The sequence below is a fragment of the Thalia democratica genome, chromosome 2 (genome assembly GCF_965202585.1).
Source record: "Thalia democratica chromosome 2, ktThaDemo2.hap1.1, whole genome shotgun sequence".
NCBI lineage: Eukaryota > Metazoa > Chordata > Thaliacea > Salpida > Salpidae > Thalia > Thalia democratica.
In genome coordinates, this window is record NC_139166.1 from 25,208,131 (window position 1) to 25,231,824 (window position 23,694).

Consider the following 23,694-nt stretch of genomic DNA (forward strand, 5'->3'; position numbering starts at 1 on the left):
TTTATGGTGTTTAATTATTTTCAGTATAACAGTCTTCAACTTGAACTGATTGCTAAGTTAAATCTGTTTTAACCACATGTTCAGAAAATCTTTCTTTTTGAAAACAACTGTTACTAGCTTATAGATTATAAACTTGTGAAAGGAAAGATAAATATTTGTTTTAATATTAAAAATTTTTGTATTTTTATTTAGTTTTATTTTAATTCTTTAACAAGTTATAAATGTTTTAATTAAGTTTATGAAGTAAAAAGAAAACATTGAAATTAATGTTTGCTATAGAGAAATTGCATATAATTTTACATTTTCAATGGAAAACTTTTTGAATATACACTTATCTATATTATAGTTCTAAATAAGATATTTTGTTTTCGCAACAAGCACAAAAACTATTTTATATATTATTCTAGTTCGTGATAATTTTTGGTATTTAAACTTTTTTAAAATAAACAAACACAGTTATTGATTGTTTTATAACAATTACGTTTTCTATGCAACTGCTTATGCTTTTATCTAAATACTTTAAAGAGTTATATGTCCAATAAAAAACTAATAAGTTTTTCTAAAGAAACTTGTATATTGCCAACACTTTTGCTTAGAAGTTATAGAAAAGCAAAAATAACGTTGAACAAAAAAAGTATAAAATAATAAAGTTCTTAGGTGGTCGAAAACTTTATTAAATACAGTAACCTCTCGTTTAGTTACGCATTTTAGAATTCTAAACAATTAAAAAATATAATTTTTTATTTTTTTAATAGTACACAAATTAGGTTTATTGTACTATTATTATGAAGTTTATCCTTATTTGTGCAAATATTAAATTAAAAAAAGTTGTAGTAACATAAACAGTTTTTATTAAACATTTTTCTTATATTTTACATATTTTGTTCATAAGAATAAGTTCATTACAGCATCAAATGCATATTTTATTAAAAGGCTATAGAAAAAAGTTTTTATATAAACACCACACCGTTTCTTAATTGTAAACAAATGCGTAATTATAAATTGAATTTGCTAAGTAGAACAGAATACAAATGTTAAGTATTAAATAAGTCACATATAAATAAAGATAAAATCTACTTATTATTAAAATTAGTAAAATTTTTCTGAAAATATTATTTTTTTTATAAATCCTTTTTTTTTAGTACATGTATAGTTTTATCTTTTGTTTTCATATTAATAAATAAAGTAAACAAGTTGTTAAAAGAGGGATAGTCCACAGTCTGCTTTTAACTGGAAGCAATATCAAAACACAGCCATTATAGTAAGTATATTTGGTACCTCTCGTATCTTTACGCTATTTTTCTGTGGACACAATGTGCGTAAATAAGTGAGAGGTTACTGTAAGTAGCTGTAAGTTTTAAAGCTCTCAAAAAATAAAAGTTTAAATTGTCTTTTTTTTAGCTAAAACACAAAATTGAGTGTACTATTAAAAAATATAAAGTTTATAAAGTTTTAAATTTTGACGTAATGTTACCATTTATTTTAGTTCATTTTTAAAAGGAGTTTTGTTTTTTAGATACAAGAAAAAAGAATACATATGAGTTAGAAAATATAAGACTTTGTACATTAAGAAAAAACGCAGTTTAATTTTACAAATAGGTTTAATATATTGAAAAAATTATTGATTAAAAACTTCTTAATAGTTTTAACTACAGTGATAAATCACTTTTAAATACTTTAGTGGTTTAAATGCTAATACGTAGTTTTTTAGTCTTAGTCTTTAATCTTTTTTAAAATAAGTTAGAAGAACTTATTTTCTCAAAACACAAATTAAGTATTTATACATATATAGTTATAAAAAAAAAATTTGATTTTATTCTACTTTAAGTAGTTTTACACATATTATTAGTTGTAAATACAAACTTAATACTAACTTTAGAAGAAATTTTTATTGTTTGTTTACTTATTTTTTCCATAGCGTTTTTGTAAGTTAGATTAAAGCTATTGTTTTTCTAAAACTTTTCTTTTTAATGTTGTATAGATGATGTTAAAAGCAAAGAAAACAATTTTTTAATTATAAAAAAGTTAAAAATACGCATTTAAACAATATTAGTTTAAACTAGTTTACTTTCTTTATCTTAAGCTAACAAAACAACGTTTAAAGGAAACTAAATAAATATAGAAACTAGTTGTATAATTAAATTTTTATTCTTTTTGGTAGGTTTGCGCGACTTGTTGTTTTTAATACCGGTTATTCAAAATGTGTGTTTTTAGGTAAACATTTAGAAACAATCAATAAAAATTTTCAATAAAAAAAGACAGAGTAAATAACAAAAGTTCTTACACAGTTTTAATTCTAATAAAATAAGTAATTAGAACTGATGCGAAAACTTCGTATTAATTAAATAAAACCTGTAGAAAAATACTTTTAGAAATAAATATTTTTTAATACTACTTTTAAACGAGACTTATAATAAAAGATTAAAAATTTTTTTTTTGTCATTTCACACAAAAACTATTCAAGTTAAACTTTTGAAATACACATAAAGGAAGTTTAAGTGCAATTCTAAAGTGTATGCAAATATACTTGCAAAAGTCACGTAGCAAGCATGTATTCATGTTTTACTTTGGTTTGTATGTAGTCGGCTTTTACTGAGAAGCTACGGAGTCAGAAAATACGTGCTGTTACTATCACAACGCTTTTCGCTTACTTTAAAATTTGTAAATCTTAAAAGTATTTATTGGTACAACATGTTTCTTACAAAGGAAATTAAGCTGAAAATTTTGAAAAAAAAATATTCAGTTTTGTTTTAGAAAATAGACTTTTTTAAGATAATTTAAGGGAAGTATGAATTCAAGCGTAATACTTTGAGTATGCAATCTGTATTTTTCTGACATAAAAACCTTAAGTACTCAATGATAAATTACTTAAAAGCTCTGTTTCACTTAAGATTTTTTTTCAACTGCCTGAATATAATTAAAAACAGTTGCTTTAAACCAAAATTTAGCCAACGCACTTACGTCTTTTTATCAAATTAATCCCAGACACGACTGGTTATTTTTACTTATATCAAGAAAAACCATTTAAACACGCTGGAAAAAGAATGATAACATAAGTTAGCAATACGCAGTGTTTTTCTAAAAAATTACACCTGTTGCTATTAACGAGGTATAAAAATAAATATATATATATAGTATGAACAGTCATTTGATATTGAATGATTACTGTTTCTAACCACGAAAATATATGTAATATAGCCTGTTTAGAAAGTAATTTTACATAATGGTTAAAATTAAATAATTTTTTTTTACTAACTTTAACTATAAGTAAAACTTTATTTTACCATAATAAAGTAGTTGAGTTTGTATAAAAAAATATTTTTTATTTCTCTAATTTTTTATTCGTCTATTCAAAAGCTTTATAACTTTAGAGACTGTATTTAACATACCATATAACCGATAGTTTTTTTATTTAATGATGCGTTTTTGTTAAATTACTTAATAAGGAAAAAATATGTATGGAATTGTTTTAATTAATCATAAAATAAAGTTTAAAAAGTTTCCAATTGAATATAAAAAAATTAAATCATTTGTTTTCAAGTATTAAGTGTGATAAATAGCTATTATTTTGTACAACAAAACACTAATCTATAGGTATACGAACTAATCTTTAGAAGTATTTCTAGTTTAGATTTATTAAAAACTATAACTGTTCTTTCAGATTCTTTCGAAAAATAATGATTTATTTTTATTTTGAGCGCACGATCGTATTGTTTAAACAAGTTGTTTTTTTAGCGTAACGGTTTAAGTATAGTTTCAAACCTCTGCTTAGTTTGTCGTTCTTATATGTTCTATCGACACAAAAACCTAGCACAGTTTTTGACATTTGACTTTATTTTTCTTCGATTGACAACTGGAAAACTTTATTCAATAAAATCAAAGTTAAGTATAGCATGAAACTTGACAAACAAAACATTGATGCATATTGAAATAGATAGCTCTTTTTACTTAAAAATGTGTGTGCTTCCGGCTCTAAGAGCTATTTATCTTGTATGTGTTACATGTTGATTTTAAAACCTTTATTATTTGAAAAAAACATTGTTTAGTTATCAAATTAAACTTTCCGTCAAGGAATTTTTTGTGTGAAGGAAGTCAGGTTTGTAACAAAAAATTTTTAGTTTCAAAAATAAAATTTAAAAAAAATAAATAATTAGCGTTGAAAATATCTTAAGATTCTCTTAAACTAATTTTCATGAAACCTACTTAAAAATATGTCTTGTTATAAAGTTTAAAACTAGACTTTTACCAACAAATTTTCTTGTAAGTTGTTATGATAAGATAGAAGTATTGCATTATGAAAAAAATATATCAAAAATTTTAGTTCAATGTAGTTTTTTATAACTATTTGTACCATAAAAACTTATTGTTTTAAAAAAAATCATTTGAGTAACATTTTAACTGTTTAAATGACATATTCACATTTTTACATAACAAAAATAATAAATAAGTCTCTTTAATTTAGTGTAACGAACATAATTATACTTAAACGCGATAAGTTTTTTGATTCAACCATTTCACTCTGTTAGTACACGTCTAAACAAGAAAATTTTAATCCCAGAATTCAACACTTAAGTTTTAAAATATCTTTTTCTAATACCTCAAAACTATTACTGGTGATTAAATTAGAAAAATAACAAATTTCTAATACTCGAGTTTATCAAAAACTTACTGAAAACAAAATTTCAATGGTTCTTTTAAACTGTAAGTTATACAAACAAAAGTTGTTCACCTTTTACGCATTTATCTATTACATGCTTTAAGTTTTCTAAATACTTTGAGTTTGAGTCATAACTAATCTGGTTTGATGAATATAACACAATTAAGTTTAGAAAAACAATGACTTTAAGATTTACTGACTTAGAGATATGATTTTGTCCATTGATACATAGAAAAAATAAAGCTTTTACTTTTGTACCGATTTGATCCTTAAAATATTATAAAATAAAACTTCCACAAAAAACTACAATCAACTGCTTAATTAACATTTCAATTGGTATGTGACAATTATAAACTTTGTTTTCAATAGGAAATGTAAGAATTATTAAGAGCTTTGAAAGTAAAGATTTATATTGTTGTCCAAAAATGTCAAGATAAGTTCTCATTGTTAAGAACAATAATCATAAAAAAAGCTTTAGATCAACTTGAGGATATCGTTTTGGTGCCAGTATTTAATCATATTATATATAACCTAAGTTTTTGAATAAAAGGATTAAACAACTTAAGAATAGGTTAAACCTCTTACACGCTTGTCTAGCAAATTTTTTGCCTAAAACTTTGCTTTTATACACTTTTTTTAATTAAACAATTTTATGTTTTTACTTAATTTATCAGTCAAAACAGCTGCATTTTTAAAAAAAGTTTTAAAAAAGGAACCACATTACTACATCTGTTTTGTATTAAAATTAAACTTTATAAGTCAAAGTTTATTTTTAAAGTGTTTATGTAATATTGTTTTGCGTTTTTTAAACTTTGTGATAGTATTTTAATAATTTAAAGTTTATAATCACTTTGTTTTACAACATTGTTATAGTTTATTGAACGACAAAAAAAAGGACGCTCAAAATATTTGGTCCTAGGACCTGGTGCACAAAGAACCTTTCGGTTATCGAGTGTTTATATTAAAACAAAAAACCCTTTACTTACGTTTAAAAATTAGTTTTTACAACACTAGGAAAAAAATACTTGTGTACTATAAGTATCTTTGAACCGCACAACAAAATAATCTTTGATGCATCTTAGTTTAAACACATGTTAAGTTTTTTTTTTATTATTAGTAGAACACTAGGAATTTACAAAAATGAATGTTTTGTTAAAATTAAAATACCTTTTTAAATCAAATACTTACTTGATACAGATTTTAAAAGTTTTAAAAAGACGTGGATTATTAAAATTTAGATTAGTTTAGCATCTAACTCATTTACTATTAGTTAACAGCATAGGGGTCAGCAAATTGCTGCCTATAAGATAAATGTCACCTTTAAATCAAAACCTGTGGCTTGCTACTTTCTTTTTAGCTGAAACTATACATTTTTGAAACAATAAGAGTTTTTTTTTTATGTGAAAACTGTACAACTAGGCTCTTGATTTAGTTGTTAGTATTTACTACTTGTTTATTATTGCATATTTAACACGATTTTTCTTGAAAACAGTGTTTTCCTATTGGTAACTACATTTATTTTTAACAGCTTTAGCCTGCGAAAGACTTTTTGCTATATTGTGCGGCCTGTTAATTATAATAGGCTGTCGATTACTGTGGTGTTTTTTTTTTAGTTACAACAAAAAAAAATTCTTAAAAAAAAAAAAAAACTTTTTATTAGAAAACATTATACAACAGGAAGTATGACAATTTTTTTAATTTACTTAATTTTTTTTGTTTTGTCTACTTATTTTTTTATATTAACGTTTTAACATTTTTATGTTTACTTTAAAAATCTAAAAAAAATGATAACAAAATCCAAAGTAAAAATTACACCTAATTTTTTATCAAGTCCTTGACAAGACAATAAAAGCTATCAAGTGGTGTACGACTCGATAACCGAAATGTTCTTCGTCACCAGGTCCTAGGACCAAATATTTGAGCGCTTTTTTTGTCGTTCAATAAAATAATAAACTGTCAGTAAGTTATTTAATTTATTAAAATATTTAAACATATACGCATGTTCTTATGATTTATTAAAAAGTTGTTCAATTTGATTTTAATAATAAGATATGTTGCTAATTAGAAAATTGCAAAGTAAAAAAACAAATATTGTTAGCTGATAGATTATTATATGTTTTATAAACATTGAAGCGAAAAATTTCTTAAGATATGTTTTAAAATTTTAAATAAAGTTTATTTACAATCAAGCAATTTTCATTGACCATGTAAAAAAGTGAAAAAAATAGAAAAGTTTGTCTATAATTATTTTTTAGTTTCTACAATTTGTAGTCAAATTTTTAATTAAGTTATAAAGTAAGACTTATCTTTGCTAGCATGCTACTTAAAATAAAAATGTTTGTGGTTTAATTGTATCAAGTTTATTGTTTTGTTTATAAAATAACATAAAGTATTGAAATTATATATTTAGATTTGTATTAATAATTAGTTAATAAAAATGTAATATACATTAAATACATATATATTTTTAGGTTACATCAAACCATAAAATTACTTGAATTTTTGTATATATATAAATGTTTACAAGTATATTAGTACACCTCAAACAATTTACGTGTTTAAACTCGTACAGTTATAATGTTTATCAAAATAAAGTTAATACTTGGGTATAGAAAAGCAGATTCAAGTTTTATCTTAAAATATGAGCAAAAACTTTTTTTGTTCAAAACTTAACGTGTGTATGAGACATAAAAGAAAAAACGCTTGCATTATTTTATGAATGCCATTCTTATAGCCCAAATTTTTTAGAGAGTTGGTTTAATAACTAAAGTATTTATAAGTAAAACTGTTTTATTCTTGTTTTTGTTTAGAAATTTAGTTAAGCGGTTGATAGTTTTGTAATTTAGAAAAGTGCTTTAAACAGTACTTTTATATGCTATAAAGTGTTTTTTTTTCAAAAAAACTATATATTTTGTTTGCAAACGAAATTTTTAGTAGCTAAATTTAATTCAAAAGCTATCTATTTAAGGTATTTATTTACCTAAATTGTATGTCTTAGTTTAAACTTTGATAATCAATTGATATGCTTTGTGAAAAAAAAACAAAAAACAGAAATTATAATACAAATAAATCAAGCTGTATTAAAAGTATATGTTTATAAGTATCAGTAAGATAATTGATAATTAAAATAAAATATCTAATTGGTAATTGAAATAAACTATCCAAGAGTTCTAAATGAAATTCTCATTTAGAACCAAAATTATTTTATATAACAAGGCTTGCTCTGCTCAAAACAATTAATGAAAAAAAAGTCAACTTCCTTTACTTCCTTGTCTTAAACAAGTAAACTTTAATAACAAGCATAATGCTAAAAAAAAATTTTGATTATGAAAACCAAGTTTAAAAAATAAGTTACTAGTCTATGATATTTTGTTTTCTCTATAACTACTCGATTTAAAAACTGTCTTTAACTAAAAATGCTTATAAAAGGTATGTAGCAAATGTTTAAATTAGATCAAAATACGATGATTTTCATGTTTTATAAGAACTTTATAAAATTATTGTTTATTGTTTTTCAAATTCAAAAGAATTTCTGAACTACTGCATTACGTACGCCTACTCGTTATGAAAATGAATAATAGAAATTACTATTTTTACTTTATATGCTTGTCCTTAGCAGTATTTCAAAATAAAAATCACAGTAGTAGAAGCACATGTCTTTCAACTTGTTATCATAATTAGTTTAGTAACAATCTTCTGTTTAGCCGCGCATCAACTCATGCTAAATTTAGCAACCTAAGCAATCTTTGATTAAGTCAATATTTTTTTGCAAGAGAAAATAGTTTACTTTTATAATTTCTTCCTGTTTTTAAATGAGTATTATAAAAATTTTTGTTAAATAAGCATATTTAAATCATGTTTGTTAGTACAAAACAAAGATATGTTGATAGATTAGAGTATAAGCTAATCAGATAACACCAGCTATATTATATCAGGTTTTTGTTGCTTAGCATGTTTTAAAAGATATGTAAAACATAGAAGCTAACGTCTTATCTTTAAATAATAAAAATAACGAGGTATATCTCTAAAAAGGAATAATGGGGGAATGTTTTTTTATTTTTATAGTTAATTTCTATCTTCTTTACAAGAAATTATTAAATTATTTTTGAGGTGCACTTCGGGTCAAGTCAACGGTATGAATAACAGGTCAGAAATAGCTGGAAGAAAGTTGTTTTGTCATAAATCTGGTACCTAACGACCATTATTTTTTTTTCAAAACTACGAACTTAAAGTATATCTTTCAAGTGAAAAGTTCTGTAATATATTTACCTGTTGTTTGAATTAAAACTAAACTTAAAAAAATAATAAGTTGGCTATATTTACGTGTGTGTAAATTTTTGTTAAAAAATAAATATTTATAACTACTGTGTACAATTTTCTTCATTTTGCAGTATATTTAGTATAAAGTTTACTAGAAAAATAAATATTCATTAAACTAAATTTAAGCTTGTTTTAAAATTTTTAAATATTACTTTAGACTGTTATGTTAAATACCTTTTTGTTTTTATTATCTAGTTGTTATTACTTTAATTTACTACGAGAGTTTGACAATAAATTACTAGAGAGCTACGCACTGAAGGAGCCTATAAATACATAAATAAAACAAAAGTCTTACTGAATTTATTATTTTACAAATGTATCTCCCTTACACGATGGTCACAAGTAAAGTAATAAACTCAGTGAAACTTTTGTTTAAGTTATACAAAATTTACTAATTTAGTAAATTATTCAAAAAAAAGGCTTTAATATTTAAAATGTTTTTATGAATAGGTATAACAAAAAAATTAACTGGAACTTTTAATAAACACCTTGAAAATCTAAAACTAAATTTATATTAGGTTTTCACTTATGTATTTAGCTTTTGGCACTTTAAGCTAAGATCAAGCACGAATTTGTTTGGCATTCAGCAAAGTATAAATTAGAAATAGTTTTTGGCAAATTCAAGTTTATTTATGAGAAATAATTCAAATTATTTCAAAGGAAAAATAAATAAATTTTTCAATTTTTATTACTGCAGCATATGTTTAATCTTTATCTGTTTTTAAAATCTCCTTTAGATGTTTTTCAAACACATGAAAAAGTTGTGATTCAATTAAGAATAACATTAAGCTTTTAAAAAATTATACAGATAATTTTCAAATTTAATAATACAAAAATTATAGATTATTGTTAAAAGATTTTAACCCCTTTAATGAGAGATAAAATGTTATTTTTAGTTTAGTTTTTGGAGTTGATGTTTTTTGTTGTAAAATTTGTGCTTAAATGTATTTCAATTAGTTTTTAGAATCAATGAAATAATTTTAAAATCTAAGCTCTTTTTTTTAGTAGCTTTTTTTTTATAACTTAGATTTTGTTTTTGTAAAACTAATTACTATTGAACTTTTATGTACCCGAAGATTTTAAAATGATGTTTGTCTTAATTGTATCAAGCGTACTCTTTAAAATTAAAGAACTTACATAACTCAATTTTTTTCTATGCTTAGAAAACAATCATGAAATAACAATTTTTGATAAAGGTGTGTTGAGAAATGTACAAAAAAAGTATCTATAACTTAAAAAAGAAACTTTGAAAAATAATACAAAATGTATTTTTTTTTTAATTTACTGGTTTAAACTTGACATATTTAGAAGTAAAGCTTTAGCTGTAAAAGGAAGTTTGCTTTTTCAAACAGTCTCACCTTTCCAGGTAACGTTCCCACATCAATACTTGTCATAATTAACTGTAATCAAAAAATAAATTTAAAAAGATTATTTAATTGAGTTACCTAAATACTGCACTTTTAAAACATGTGCTTTTTATGAAAAAACACAAAAGAGCTTTTTGTTATCAAAATAGATTTTTTTTACATGGTGACTTAAATTAACATTAGACATGTTTATGTATGTACCAGGAGCATCGCGTCGACTGTAGCATTAAGGCAGATGCTCCACCTTAAATACTAAAAACCTTATCATAACTTTATAAAAATTTTAATACTAATATTTTTGACAAATTTTTTAATACTTTTTTTTTATTCTAGTTCTTTTATTTTACTAAATTGGTTTTAAAAACATATAATAAGGGTTTTTTAAAATACTTGTAAACTTTTCGCGCAAACATAATTAAGCGTTGCCACTGGTATGCACATAAGAACTTTAACACTGAACTTATTTTTCAATGTAAGTCAGGGAAAGCCTTTTTTTTACCTAAGGGGCAAATTTTTCAACCAAATTTTTCATTCTGGTCATACTCTGTATAAAAAGCTTTATGCGGGCCACAGTTATTTAAAATGTTTGACTTTATCAAGAAAAAATAAAATAAAATAAAAATACAAAATTAGTTATATTAAAGAACTTATTGTTATCAATCATTCAATTAAGAGTCTAATTGTAAAATTTATGACAAGTTTTTTTTTTTTAATAAGTAAGTTTTTAGCTTAACGAGTTGTACATTTTTGCTTTGCGGGCCGCAGTTTTTTAGTACAGGCAATCTAATTTGCACCGAAGAAAAAAAATATATAGCAACGTAATTTTTAGCTATTTATACGTAATGCATCTGAAAACATATGGTTAATATTTCCTTTTAAAGTAGTTCATACTGGTTTATGAGCATTGATTCGCACGTAATTTCTTTTATATGCTATCAATTACATGAGTCGAAAAACTAATTTTTGTGCTTTGAAACTGTGAAAATTTGGATACTTTTAATTAGTTTTCTGTTTAACTTAAGTATGAAAAAAAACTTAAAGTTGAGAGAAATTCGAAAGTTAGAATTTGTTTAAAACAAAAAAAGGCACTTATAAACATTGTTATTAGCAAATATTCCGAAAAAAAAGTAAATTTCTAATGTTAATACAGATATAAGTTTATCTACTCACTTATACACAAACTTAACAGGTTTACAATTGTTCTAAGCTGTCTATTGATTAAAATAGCTACGTAAATAAACATTGGTTTAAATAAGCAATATCGATTCAGCTTAGTTTAAACTTTACTTTGCGCCGTGTTGCCTTTACCTTTATTCGCGAAATATTGTAAAGCAGAGGTGTTAAGCTTTACGTTGTAACTGTGACTCAAATATGTAGCGTCCTTGTTTAGGACAGTTGTTCTGATAGCTTACTTGAAAATTTTAGAATATATATATTTTATTAATTTTTAGTTTTTTTTCTACTTATTAATAAAATGATAAGAACAGTTATGCTGATAATTTGTTTGAATGTTTTAGAATTTTTTATTTTATTTTTGTTTTGTTAATTAATATGATGGTCAACTTTTATGCAATCTTTGAAAAAAATTCAGAAGTAAAACAATATTTTATTAAATAAAGGAATTTGATCTATTTAAAAAAAAAAAATTTAAGTGAAACTTATAAAATACTTTTTTACATAAAAAGTAGCTTTTGTACAATGTGCATGTATCAAATTTTTAAAGTTTAACTAATTTATGAAACTATACTGATTGTTTTTTCAATAAATTCTTCAAAAAAAAATCAAAGTAATAAAACGTTTGGAAAGAGAAATTCGTTTGATTTGGCTACTATGCTAAATTAAATTTATCATAAATTACTTATATCGGAAGTCGTTGTAACTAACACACTTGGATCAGTAAACTCTCAAAAAAAAATTATAGAAAATGAACAAGCTAGTTCAGCTAGTTTTTAATTAACTGTACGTTTTAAAACGTAAAAGTCTTTCCTAAACAAACCTAAAACTTATTTGCGATTTAAGTAACTGTTTTTTAGAAGCATTAAAAAATCAACAAAATTTTATTACCTTTTTTCAAATACGATTAGTTGAAATACCGATTGTCAAATTGAAATACCTATGACGCTTATAATTGAATTGTTATAAAAACAATGTCTTTACTTAAAATTGAATAAACTATAAGCTCCCTTTTTATAAATAATTGAAAATCTCATTCAAAAAGTTTACATCCTTAAGCTTATAAAATTTGATAAAGATATTTATATACTGATATTTGTAAACATTCATAGTTTCAAGCTAATCGTTTGTTAATAAAGATCCTACCGAAGCAAGTTCACTTGAATATATTATTTAAAAAAATTCACAGTAGTTTAATTAAGAAAGAGTATTTTAAAATTTGTTGTTATTATGATGATATTTGTTAATTTAAAAAAGTAAAAAAAAAATTTATAAACCATAAGTTTAAGCCTGTTTAGCTTAACAGATCATTTTTAGGTACAAAGATAAGTTTTTACAAAACTTTATTTTTCTTTTCGAAGTTAACTTAAAAAGTTAAAATTTGGTTTTTTAGTTTTCTAAATTATAAATGAGAGTGATTAATCTTGTATTGGGCTAAAATTAGCTTCTAGCAAGACTACAGTTTGAGTAATTGCTGTAATATATTAAAAAAACACATAAAGCTCTATATAGATTAAATCTATATATCTATTTTATGTTCACAACATACGAACACTTTTTGTTTAGTTTTTTGATGTTTTACTCTTGTTTGTCGAACATTGATTTTTAAATCGTTGGTAAAATCTCTCATCCAAATGACATTTGAAATGAGATTTTCAACTTCTCTTTGAAAGTAAACCAATTCTATTGCAATTGTTTAGACTAAAATTCATATGTTTTTATCTTCAGTTTATTTTTTTAATCAGTACTAACATTTTTGCTATGTGGTGGCATGCAGTGGTAGCCGTATATAAAGATATAGTTTTTATATGATATGATTTTTGTTTGTAGTAAAATAATTAAAGTTTTACCAAAAATATTGAAATACTGAAAAACAGCTTAGGGTTTAAAATTTTTGTTTTTCACTTAAAATAGATTTGTTAAAACAACTTAATGGTATCTTATTAAAATTTATTATTATATTAAGTTTTCTTAAGTTAGTCTAGCTTTTTTAGACATCTTTTAAACTTATTTTTTTATATATATATAAATATGTTGTCAATATGTTTATTAGGATAAAAACTAAGTTTACAAACTCAGTAAAAAATATTAGTAAAAAAGCTCAACTCTAAAACCTTAGCTTAATAATACAACACCTACTATGACCACTCGAGCATACGATGACGTCGGCAACGACACCGTCATCGCAAACGTCACGTCACCCAAAATCGACTTCGCGGAAAGCCCTTGCTCTGGAAGGCACGACATTAAATTCGTTTTCTTCTCTCTGCTGCCGGTGTTCACGGTGGTGATGAACGCGCTGGTGCTGGCCGCCGTGCTGCGGAGTTACAAGCGGCTAGTGCGGAGGAACCACGTGTACGTGCACGTCATAAGCTCCCTGGTGGCCAACCTCGTCTTCGGAGTGCTCGCGTTGATACAAGTTTGCTTTTTGTTTAAAATTATTTTGTACAAACTATCGGTGTTTTGTAAACTAGCAGCCTTCGAACTAGTTGTTGAAGCGAAGTTTCGGCTCACGAATTGTTTATTAAAGTTAAATTTTTATTTTGCATAATTTTTTTTAGTTTTTACTTGGTCGGTTTTACTAATTTTAAAGTCTATTTGTAAGAACGAGTCACCTACTTATGGTAATCAAATCACTAAATACATCAAATTTTTATTTACAATTTTATTTGTTATAAAAGTTATTCTCAAAATTATTTATACTAGTCAATAAAATTTCACACCCACAACTGAATTTTTACAAAGCTGCTATGAAAAAAACATCAAAGCGTTTTAAAACACTAAAGTGTTTTTTATTAGTGTTCATCGATTAAATTACTCATTGAGTTTTATGATAACAGTGACGCTGTTATCTTGTTTTTCTCAGTGATGATTGTCGTCTTCTTTTTACTTAAACAAAAAGTGTTTTTAATTTTATTTTTACTTACTTTATAAACATTTAATGTGTCCTGATCAAATATTCACCTAACTCATATTATCTTAAATTTCTTCTGTATTTTTCAAAAACAATTCGTTGTTCTAGTTCACGTTATTTATATAAAATTGGCTTTTATAACAATTTTTAGTTTTGTATTAATTGTGTGGGTAATTTAAAAATATTATTTGTGATTTTAATGTGCTTCCAAATCATATAATAGTAAGTAAATTTCAAAAACTTTACAAAATGTTTTTAGTTATTTTAGTTCTTTTATTAGCTGAATATAAATAAAAAAATTAAAACAGCAGTTACAAATTCCAACTATGCTACAAAGTTACCTTTGTCCTAATGCGTTGAAAACGTGTTTATTTTAGCAAAAAAATTGTTTTTCAAAAAAACACTTTCAACGCCAAAACCGAGTCAAAGCGTAAAATGTTCAAATGCTAACCTTTAACTTTAATTAGGTTGAGTTAAAGTAACAAAAGCCTTTTATTCAGTTTTGACATTCTGTAATTTTACAAAAGTTTTTTTTCCAGCAGCAAATTTCATAATTGCTCTAAACTTTTTTTATTATTTTAAAGTAAACATATTTCAATTTTCATAGTGGTTTTGTTTATTAATCAGTTATAAACCGTCTTATAAAGAATTTTATTTTTATTAACAGTATTTTCTATAAATATATATATATATATCACAGATGTTCTTGTGCTAAAACTTTATTTCAACTAACGGCGTTTGAAATAAAGTTTGAATAAAAATAAAGTTTTAAGAAATAAAGTTTGAAATAAAGTTTTAGCACAAGAACATCTGTGATATACATTCCGATAAGCTTAGCTTATCAGGATCTCCAGGATTTAACGCCTTATAACGTTACATCTTATATATATATATAAATAGTTTGGTTTTGGTACTGGTTTTAATTAAAAAGTTTAAACATAACTGACTCATTTACGAAAAAAGTTTATTTATTAATTTCGTTTAGCTCTCTTCAGAATAACATTGCTAAAAACTATGAATATTGTAGAGTAATTTTAGTTATATATAATGAATTTGAAAAGTCTAACAAAAAATAGTTACGTCATAAAGTATAAAAGTCTGTTTAGAAAAAGTTTGAAAAATAGAATAGAACTGTACTGAACTAACTTGAAGTAATTTATAAGACAAAATTGCTAAAACAAAAACATTTAAAAACGTAGAAATTTTTACCTTAAACTAAATTAAATAAAAAGCACATTAAAAATACGACAATAACGACAACAAAAATAATACTACTAAAGACCCTATTTGTAAAGTTTTAAATTGTAAAAATCTCTTTGTTTGCAAATTTTTGGCTCGCGAGATCTAATAAACAGAGATTCTAGAACTGAAAGATGGTAGGTGTTTCTAGCTCGGGATAGGATTTCAAACCTATTATCCAGGTAGTTCTCGGCACAAACAGGGTTGTTGAGGAGGTGCTGATGAATAGATGACTGCTCACCTTTAGGCTTCACGTCGTCATTAAAAATAAATCTTTTAAGCTTTTTCGTGACATGCTGCTCTCGCCTGACGTGGAAACGTTGAGATGTACGACCTACGTAGTCATTTCCGCAATGACATTTAAATATGTAAACTACATTACTCAAATCATGGGTAGGTGTGGCATCTTTTACGATTCCGTTAAGTGGGCGGTTGGTGTTGTACACAACACGTAGCGAAACGCTGTTAAAGGTGGATTTTATAGCCAATGAAGCTTGCTTAGCCAGTCCTATTGAGTTTTCACCCATATAAGGAAGGCGGAGGTACACTGGGCAAGGATGTGGGCCGAAAAAGGGTAAGCGATTCATTTTGGACTGAGTTGCCTTAATTGTCTTCTTGATGACTGTTTCAGGGTAACCTAGTGAGAGAAAAATTTTGTAGATGTTGTCAAATTCTAGATTCAAACAGTCAGCAGTGCAAATTTTAATAGCTCTGTTGGTAATGCATTGTATGATCTTCAATTTTTGTTTAGTGGGACAAAACGAATTCCAGGAAATGTAGTGTGGACTAAAATTTTCTTTTCTATAGACAGAAGTAGAAAAGGTGTTGTTACTGTTTCTAGTGATATTAATGTCTAAAAAGTGAATTTTACCGGAAACTTCTTCTTCAACGGTAAAAGCTATGCATTTGTGCATCTTATTTTGCTAAATAAGATGCACAAATGCATAGCTTTTACCGTTGAAGAAGAAGTTTCCGGTAAAATTCACTTTTTAGACATTAATATCACTAGAAACAGTAACAACACCTTTTCTACTTCTGTCTATAGAAAAGAAAATTTTAGTCCACACTACATTTCCTGGAATTCGTTTTGTCCCACTAAACAAAAATTGAAGATCATACAATGCATTACCAACAGAGCTATTAAAATTTGCACTGCTGACTGTTTGAATCTAGAATTTGACAACATCTACAAAATTTTTCTCTCACTAGGTTACCCTGAAACAGTCATCAAGAAGACAATTAAGGCAACTCAGTCCAAAATGAATCGCTTACCCTTTTTCGGCCCACATCCTTGCCCAGTGTACCTCCGCCTTCCTTATATGGGTGAAAACTCAATAGGACTGGCTAAGCAAGCTTCATTGGCTATAAAATCCACCTTTAACAGCGTTTCGCTACGTGTTGTGTACAACACCAACCGCCCACTTAACGGAATCGTAAAAGATGCCACACCTACCCATGATTTGAGTAATGTAGTTTACATATTTAAATGTCATTGCGGAAATGACTACGTAGGTCGTACATCTCAACGTTTCCACGTCAGGCGAGAGCAGCATGTCACGAAAAAGCTTAAAAGATTTATTTTTAATGACGACGTGAAGCCTAAAGGTGAGCAGTCATCTATTCATCAGCACCTCCTCAACAACCCTGTTTGTGCCGAGAACTACCTGGATAATAGGTTTGAAATCCTATCCCGAGCTAGAAACACCTACCATCTTTCAGTTCTAGAATCTCTGTTTATTAGATCTCGCGAGCCAAAAATTTGCAAACAAAGAGATTTTTACAATTTAAAACTTTACAAATAGGGTCTTTAGTAGTATTATTTTTGTTGTCGTTATTGTCGTATTTTTAATGTGCTTTTTATTTAATTTAGTTTAAGGTAAAAATTTCTACGTTTTTAAATGTTTTTGTTTTAGCAATTTTGTCTTATAAATTACTTCAAGTTAGTTCAGTACAGTTCTATTCTATTTTTCAAACTTTTTCTAAACAGACTTTTATACTTTATGACGTAACTATTTTTTGTTAGACTTTTCAAATTCATTATATATAACTAAAATTACTCTACAATATTCATAGTTTTTAGCAATGTTATTCTGAAGAGAGCTAAACGAAATTAATAAATAAACTTTTTTCGTAAATGAGTCAGTTATGTTTAAACTTTTTAATATATATATAAGCGCAAAAATAGTGTCTTATTTTGTTTTTTACAACTACTTCAGTACTATAAGCTCAAATTGTTACCATTTCGTACTTGTAACTTGGATAAAAAAAGTTAAAAAATTTAACTTTATTTGTAAACTGTCATTTCTCAGATACTCTGTCTTTACTACAACGTCGGAGCCGAAGCCGTAGACCGACCCGAGAACTTGCTCAGCATCAAAAAGCCGTACATAACTGTGCTGAACAACGAAAAGAACCACGTGAACAAATCTGTCAAGTTCCTGTGGACGCTTTACAAGGGCCTCCTCTGCGCCATGTTCCTGGTGATGAGCGGTAACATAGGTGAGGTGGTTGTGGTTTCGAGTGTGAACAGTTTTTGATAGTTTGTGTTTGATTTTAACAGGTCTGTTGATAAACAGCATAAGGGACTCCACAATCACGCAGTTGAGACTGGCGTCTGGTTACAGAAGGCATTCAGCTAACAAACAGAAAAATGGAAAATGGTAAATTTTTTGTTAATTACATGTTTAAAAAAGTAGCAAAAGTGAATTATTAAAGTTTTTTTTCCTCTCTTTTTAAGTTGTCTGTATGAAAAAAGCTATTTTCTAACTTTTTTATTTTAAGTTGAAAAAAAAAACGTTAGGTAATAGTTTTTTTTTTGATTTTTAGGTTGTAAAAATAGTAAACCATTATACTCTTTAGAAAACTAAAGCTTCAATTTTTTAAGATAACTTGAAATATTTGGTGTTAGTAATTCAATTTAATAAGCTTTCAAAAATAAAACTAAGCTCGTTTTTAAAAGAAAACAACTACAAAATATAATCTTGTTAAGGATTTTAACTTGGACTGAAATTGTGTTTTAGAAACTAGATTCTCTACTTAAGATATAAAACCTTGTCTCTGATTGAAAACAAAATATTCAATGAACTTCGAACAAAATAAACTTTGGTTCAATGCATACATGACTAATTAAAAAACATATTTGTTCTTGAATTTGAAAAAAAATGTTTGCTTAGAGAGGTCTTTATTCTTATAATTTGTTTGATTTTAATGCTGATTAACTTGCATAGAAAAGCAAACTAAGATTTGATTCACGTTTTAGTTAGCAAAGTTATGCTTAAATACTTATTTAATAGTAAGATATTTCTTTAAGATTTGCTTTGTTGAAAATTTTTAAATTTAAATATTTCTATCTTTTTTTAAAACCAAACATATTATGACTTAAACAGCACGCCTAATTATTCTCGCAAAGCCTGGTTGATAGTAGCTGTGCTTTGGCTCGTACCAGCTATTTACGTGGCAACTTCACTGGACACATACAACTGTTCTCACCAATGCACTTGTCTCTCTGAATGTTACCCAAAAAGCATGGGTTTTTTTGTAACTTTGTTCTAAAATAGATTTCAGATACTAAACCATGAACTAAAAGGCTGTTGTGTTTTTTAACAGTCATAAAATTGTCAGTTTAAACTATAGCCGTTGACTTATTTAATTTATCTATGAAGCTTTTGTGAAAATTTTAAACATATAAATATGTACAACAAAACTTAGATTTAATTTAAGAATAAAAATTCTATTTAATTTTATAAAAACCGCAATTTAAAAATTTTTAGTTTATAGTTTTATTGTTTTATAGCTTAATTGTGGAAAAAGTTAAAGAATATTTCTTTTTTGCAGCTAAAAACGAGACTGACCCGTCTTGTTCTCGGGTATTTCCCCCAATGAAGAACATGTGGCTGCTGTTCACTGTTGTCACGTGGTCTTTCGGCTCCTTCTTTATTTTCTACTACTTGAAAAGGTTTGAACCCGATATAGTTATCTTAAACTTCAACAACTTTTTTGGAAACATTGTTTTTGACTTTTTACTTTACAATATATGGCTTTAAAAATCTTTTTGTAATAGTTGCTTTTAGTGTTACGAAATAAAAAATGTACTAAAATAAGTTTATGAACAGGTCAACAATAATTATTCTCAACATACAACGTCAATTAAGAGGTGGTGGAGAACTAAAAAAAGCTTCTTCCTCTCGACACAGCAGGTCCTCTGGAATTACCATGGCAACGACGGATGCTTGCTCCTGCGACGGAATGTCTTCAAAAAGTGAAAATCGCCGTCATTCATCAATGACGATGACAAAATTCGTTACTAGGTAAGTTAGCATCTTTTAGCTTTAAAATCAATGAATATCCCTAAATTATAAAAATTTGAGTGACTTATTTAATTTCTTTTTTAATTAATAATTTATAAAGGATCGTTTAAACTGTTTAAAGTTATATAAAAAAATTAAAATTTTACTTCATATGTTTAGCTTTAATGAATAAATTAAAAATATTTTATAAATATTGAAATTGTTTTTAAACAGTTTTATTGCATAGATTTTTTACTTGGTAAATTTTTTTTTAAATCTTCTAGCGAAGTTTCAAACTAAAATGATTATGTATGAAACATTTGTTCATGAATAGACACGTAATTAATTTCAATTATTCAAATTTACTCTACTTTGAATGACTTAAAATGGATTTTTGCCAATAGCCTTGTTGCAAAAATCACGTTAAAACTTAATGAATCATATACAGATTTAAGAAAGGAAAGATCGTGACTCACCATTTGAAGTACGTGTTGTACTTATCTGTCGCGTTTGTGGTATGCACCGCTCCTGCGATGATCCTCTTTCTGCTGGACATCATCAACCCTGGTTTGTTTTTGTTTTTTTTACGAAAATAAATTATCAAAAAATCACAAATATCAAGCTATTAAGTTCCTATGATAAAAGATTAAATAAATTTTCAACCGCAAGAAAGTAATTAAAGACGTATCGAAGTTTTTGCTTTTATTTTTGACTATGTTCTTTTATTTTTGTCTGAATTATAAGTACATCTATAAAATATTATAGCTTTGGTTTAATTCTCATTTTAAGTTACAATTTTAACAAATACTACGTTTAACATGCTTTAAGCTACAGAATACTATTAATGCTGTACATAAAGTTTTACAACTTAATAGTTTGTGTCAACTTTTTTTTCAAAGAATCTTGTGTTAAGTTGCTTCACCTTTACTAAAAAACAAAAAAAATAATTCAGGTATGATACAATTTAACGAAGCTTACTTTGTAATTCCAGGTGCAATGCTGAAAATGATAGCGATCAACTTGTGCTTGTGTCTCCCCTTTGTATACTGTCTGCTCTGTCCTCTGATCCTGGTCCAGTGTCTGCCCGGAGTTAAAAGCTCCATGTCGGAACTCTGCTTCAGAATTTACTCGCACACAACTGTGGCTAAATGATTTTTGAGCTTTGAAAACATTGTTGAGATTTTTGTATGAGAAAATAAAGAACGCAATGTGGAAGAAGAACACACGACTTTGGTAATATAAAGACTTATTTAAGCTGATAAAAAAATAAAACATGTTTAAAGGTAATAAAAACATATGTGTGCTTAACTCCTGAAATGAAAAGTGACAGAGTGCTGTTTTGTAACATATGTTTTTTAAACTTTTTAAAACAATGCTCAACTTTACCACTATATTTTAAAAGAAAAAGTTGCATTTGCTCGTACTTGAAATTTTAGCAACTAAAACTTTGTTTAGAAAATTTACAAACATAATCAGGTAAAGTAAAATGATCAAACTTGATTATTTTTGAACAGCTTCTATTTTGTTTGTTTTGTGGTGAATATGTATTAAATTATTTATTACAGTGTTTCTTTATTGCATAAATTTTCTCGCTCTAGTTATCGAGTATCTAACTACTTTTTTAAAGTATGTTGTTAACTTTAATTTTAGTTATTGCTACGACTTAAGTTATTTATATGAGCTCAGCTGTACATTAAATGATATCTTTGTGCGTTTCCTTTATTTTAAGAACTTTATTTTATGAAACTTATTTGTTTTTGCATGATTTTTAATAATACGTTTACTAAATTTAGCTTGCTCATTATAGTTATTAGTAGAGTTAAAAGCTTTTGTTTAATATAATTTCTATCAAACAAATTAAGTAGTTAGATTAGTTCTTAATTTTATTACTGTTTAATTGACCTTAATTTTATTAAAATTTTTATACATTGAACAATAAATAGAAGTTAAGCATTCAATTTTTCATGATCAAAATGAAACAAATTTGTTTAAGGTAAACAGTATTTTTTGAAAATCTAATTGTTGTAAATTTAAGGTGTTTCATATATAAGTATATAAAGGTGTTTTACTTTACTAAATTACAGATATGATAGTAAACTTAATTGGTTACATTTGTTTTTTTGTTAACTAAATTTAAGGTTGTTTCTAAAAAGATACCTAAATTAAGAAATTTTTAACGAATACATATTTTTTATTTTGTAGATGTATATTGTTTCAGTATATATTTTGTTTTGTATACTTTAAAAATACATTATTTTATTTAAAAATCTTAGTTTGATAAGTTTAAAAAAAAAACGGCTTTAAACAAAAATATAAGTTGTTATCTATAAAAAGCAGGCAAGAAATATTTTCAAACTTATACATACACTATAATGAAGACTGATCGTTGTTATCTTAAGTTTTCTCTGTTTATTTTATTTTTATCTAAAGCTATCTATCATTTTTTGAATTTTCTTTTTTGTAACTGCACAACTTACATTAAGTTAGCTTAATTTATTGTTTTTGTTAACAAGCTGTAAAAATTTTGTAGTGAAACAGTGTAAAAAAAATCTTTTACTATTTTGTACTTAATAAACCTAAACTTTGTTTTTTAGAAATGTTTTATTTTAACTTTTTACGGCCATCTTAGTTAGATTTTAATACTTTTCTTTTATTTCCTCGTTGTTTTTTAAACTTTGTACCTTTTTGTATACTTTATTAGTTGTTTATAAAACTCTATGTTTTTACATACTTTGTAATTTGTTCATTAGTTTGTTTTATTATAACTTTTAAATGCTTTTTTAATAACATTTCAGCTATATGAAAAAAATGTATTATGAAATACTAGTTTATAAACTATTAAATTAAGTTAAGAAAACTTTTATAACTTTGTATGTCAATTTAATATGATCCACATCACATACTATTAAATTTATACAGACAATTTAAAGTGTTTAAAATTGTTTTAATTTATAAATTTTAATCTTTTTGTAAATCTCAACTTTTAATAAAAGAATTACGGAATATATCAAAGTTACAAAAACTTAAATAGTTTAAACTTGACATTTCACAGTAAAAGAAGTAAATTAGTTTCATGAAATAATTTTTTGTTTTAGGATTTTATTCCAAACTTTTTATTTTAATATTTTTCTTTTACATTGCAATTCTAGTAATGGAAAGTAAAAATAAAACTAAATTTTACTTTTTTAAATGTTTTGCAACTTAGTTTTTACTTGTAGTTTACAGACACACAACTTTTAAAACACTTGATAAAGTTTACTTATTATTACTAATTTGTACCATTTTTTTACATTTATTATTAATTTTTTTGTTTGTTTCTTATAATGTTTAAGCTTTTAAATACATTAATTATTAATTTCTATTATACTTTATGCTAGTTTAACTTCATGAACATACACTAAATTTTATTATATTAAAAAGCTTTCTTATATAAACAAATTACTTAAAACTTTATTTTGAGTCTTAAAATTCTTAAACGTCGTAATAATATAAAATAACTTAAAATGTGCAATTTCAAAACAGCTTTGATTTAAAACCAATCAAAGACATAAAAAAAAAACTTTAATACTTTTATCAAAGTTTAAGAACTTTTACATCGGAATATCAAGTTAATATTTTTCAAGTGTTTTATTTCATCGAAAACAATATCATTTAACCGATATATATATATATATATATATGTCTGAGGGTTGTCATACTTATTTTTACAAAACTACTGGAAAAGTTTGAAAACTTTCT

At 25.5% G+C, this 23,694-nt stretch overlaps 1 protein-coding gene across 1 annotated transcript; it reads left to right on the forward strand.

Moving 5' to 3' along the window:
• The first annotated feature begins 13,657 nt into the window (after nt 1–13,657).
• Nucleotides 13,658–21,108, forward strand: LOC145828479 (uncharacterized). Its single transcript, XM_082936234.1, has 8 exons — nt 13,658–13,936; nt 17,980–18,169; nt 18,231–18,330; nt 19,057–19,199; nt 19,505–19,625; nt 19,783–19,977; nt 20,405–20,523; nt 20,948–21,108. The coding sequence occupies exons 1-8, from the start codon at nt 13,658–13,660 to the stop codon at nt 21,106–21,108; spliced, it is 1,308 nt and encodes a 435-aa protein (XP_082792360.1).
• Nucleotides 21,109–23,694: the final 2,586 nt, after the last annotated feature.

What these genes read in the sequence shown, in the direction of transcription:
- LOC145828479 (XM_082936234.1), top strand. Translation starts at nt 13,658, where the DNA reads ATGACCACTCGAGCATACGATGACGTCGGCAACGACACCGTCATCGCA. An exon ending in GGTGATGAGCGGTAACATAG is followed by an intron (nt 18,170 to 18,230) that starts GTGAGGTGGTTG and finishes TGATTTTAACAG; the next exon opens with GTCTGTTGATAAACAGCATA. An exon ending in ATGACAAAATTCGTTACTAG is followed by an intron (nt 19,978 to 20,404) that starts GTAAGTTAGCAT and finishes AATCATATACAG; the next exon opens with ATTTAAGAAAGGAAAGATCG.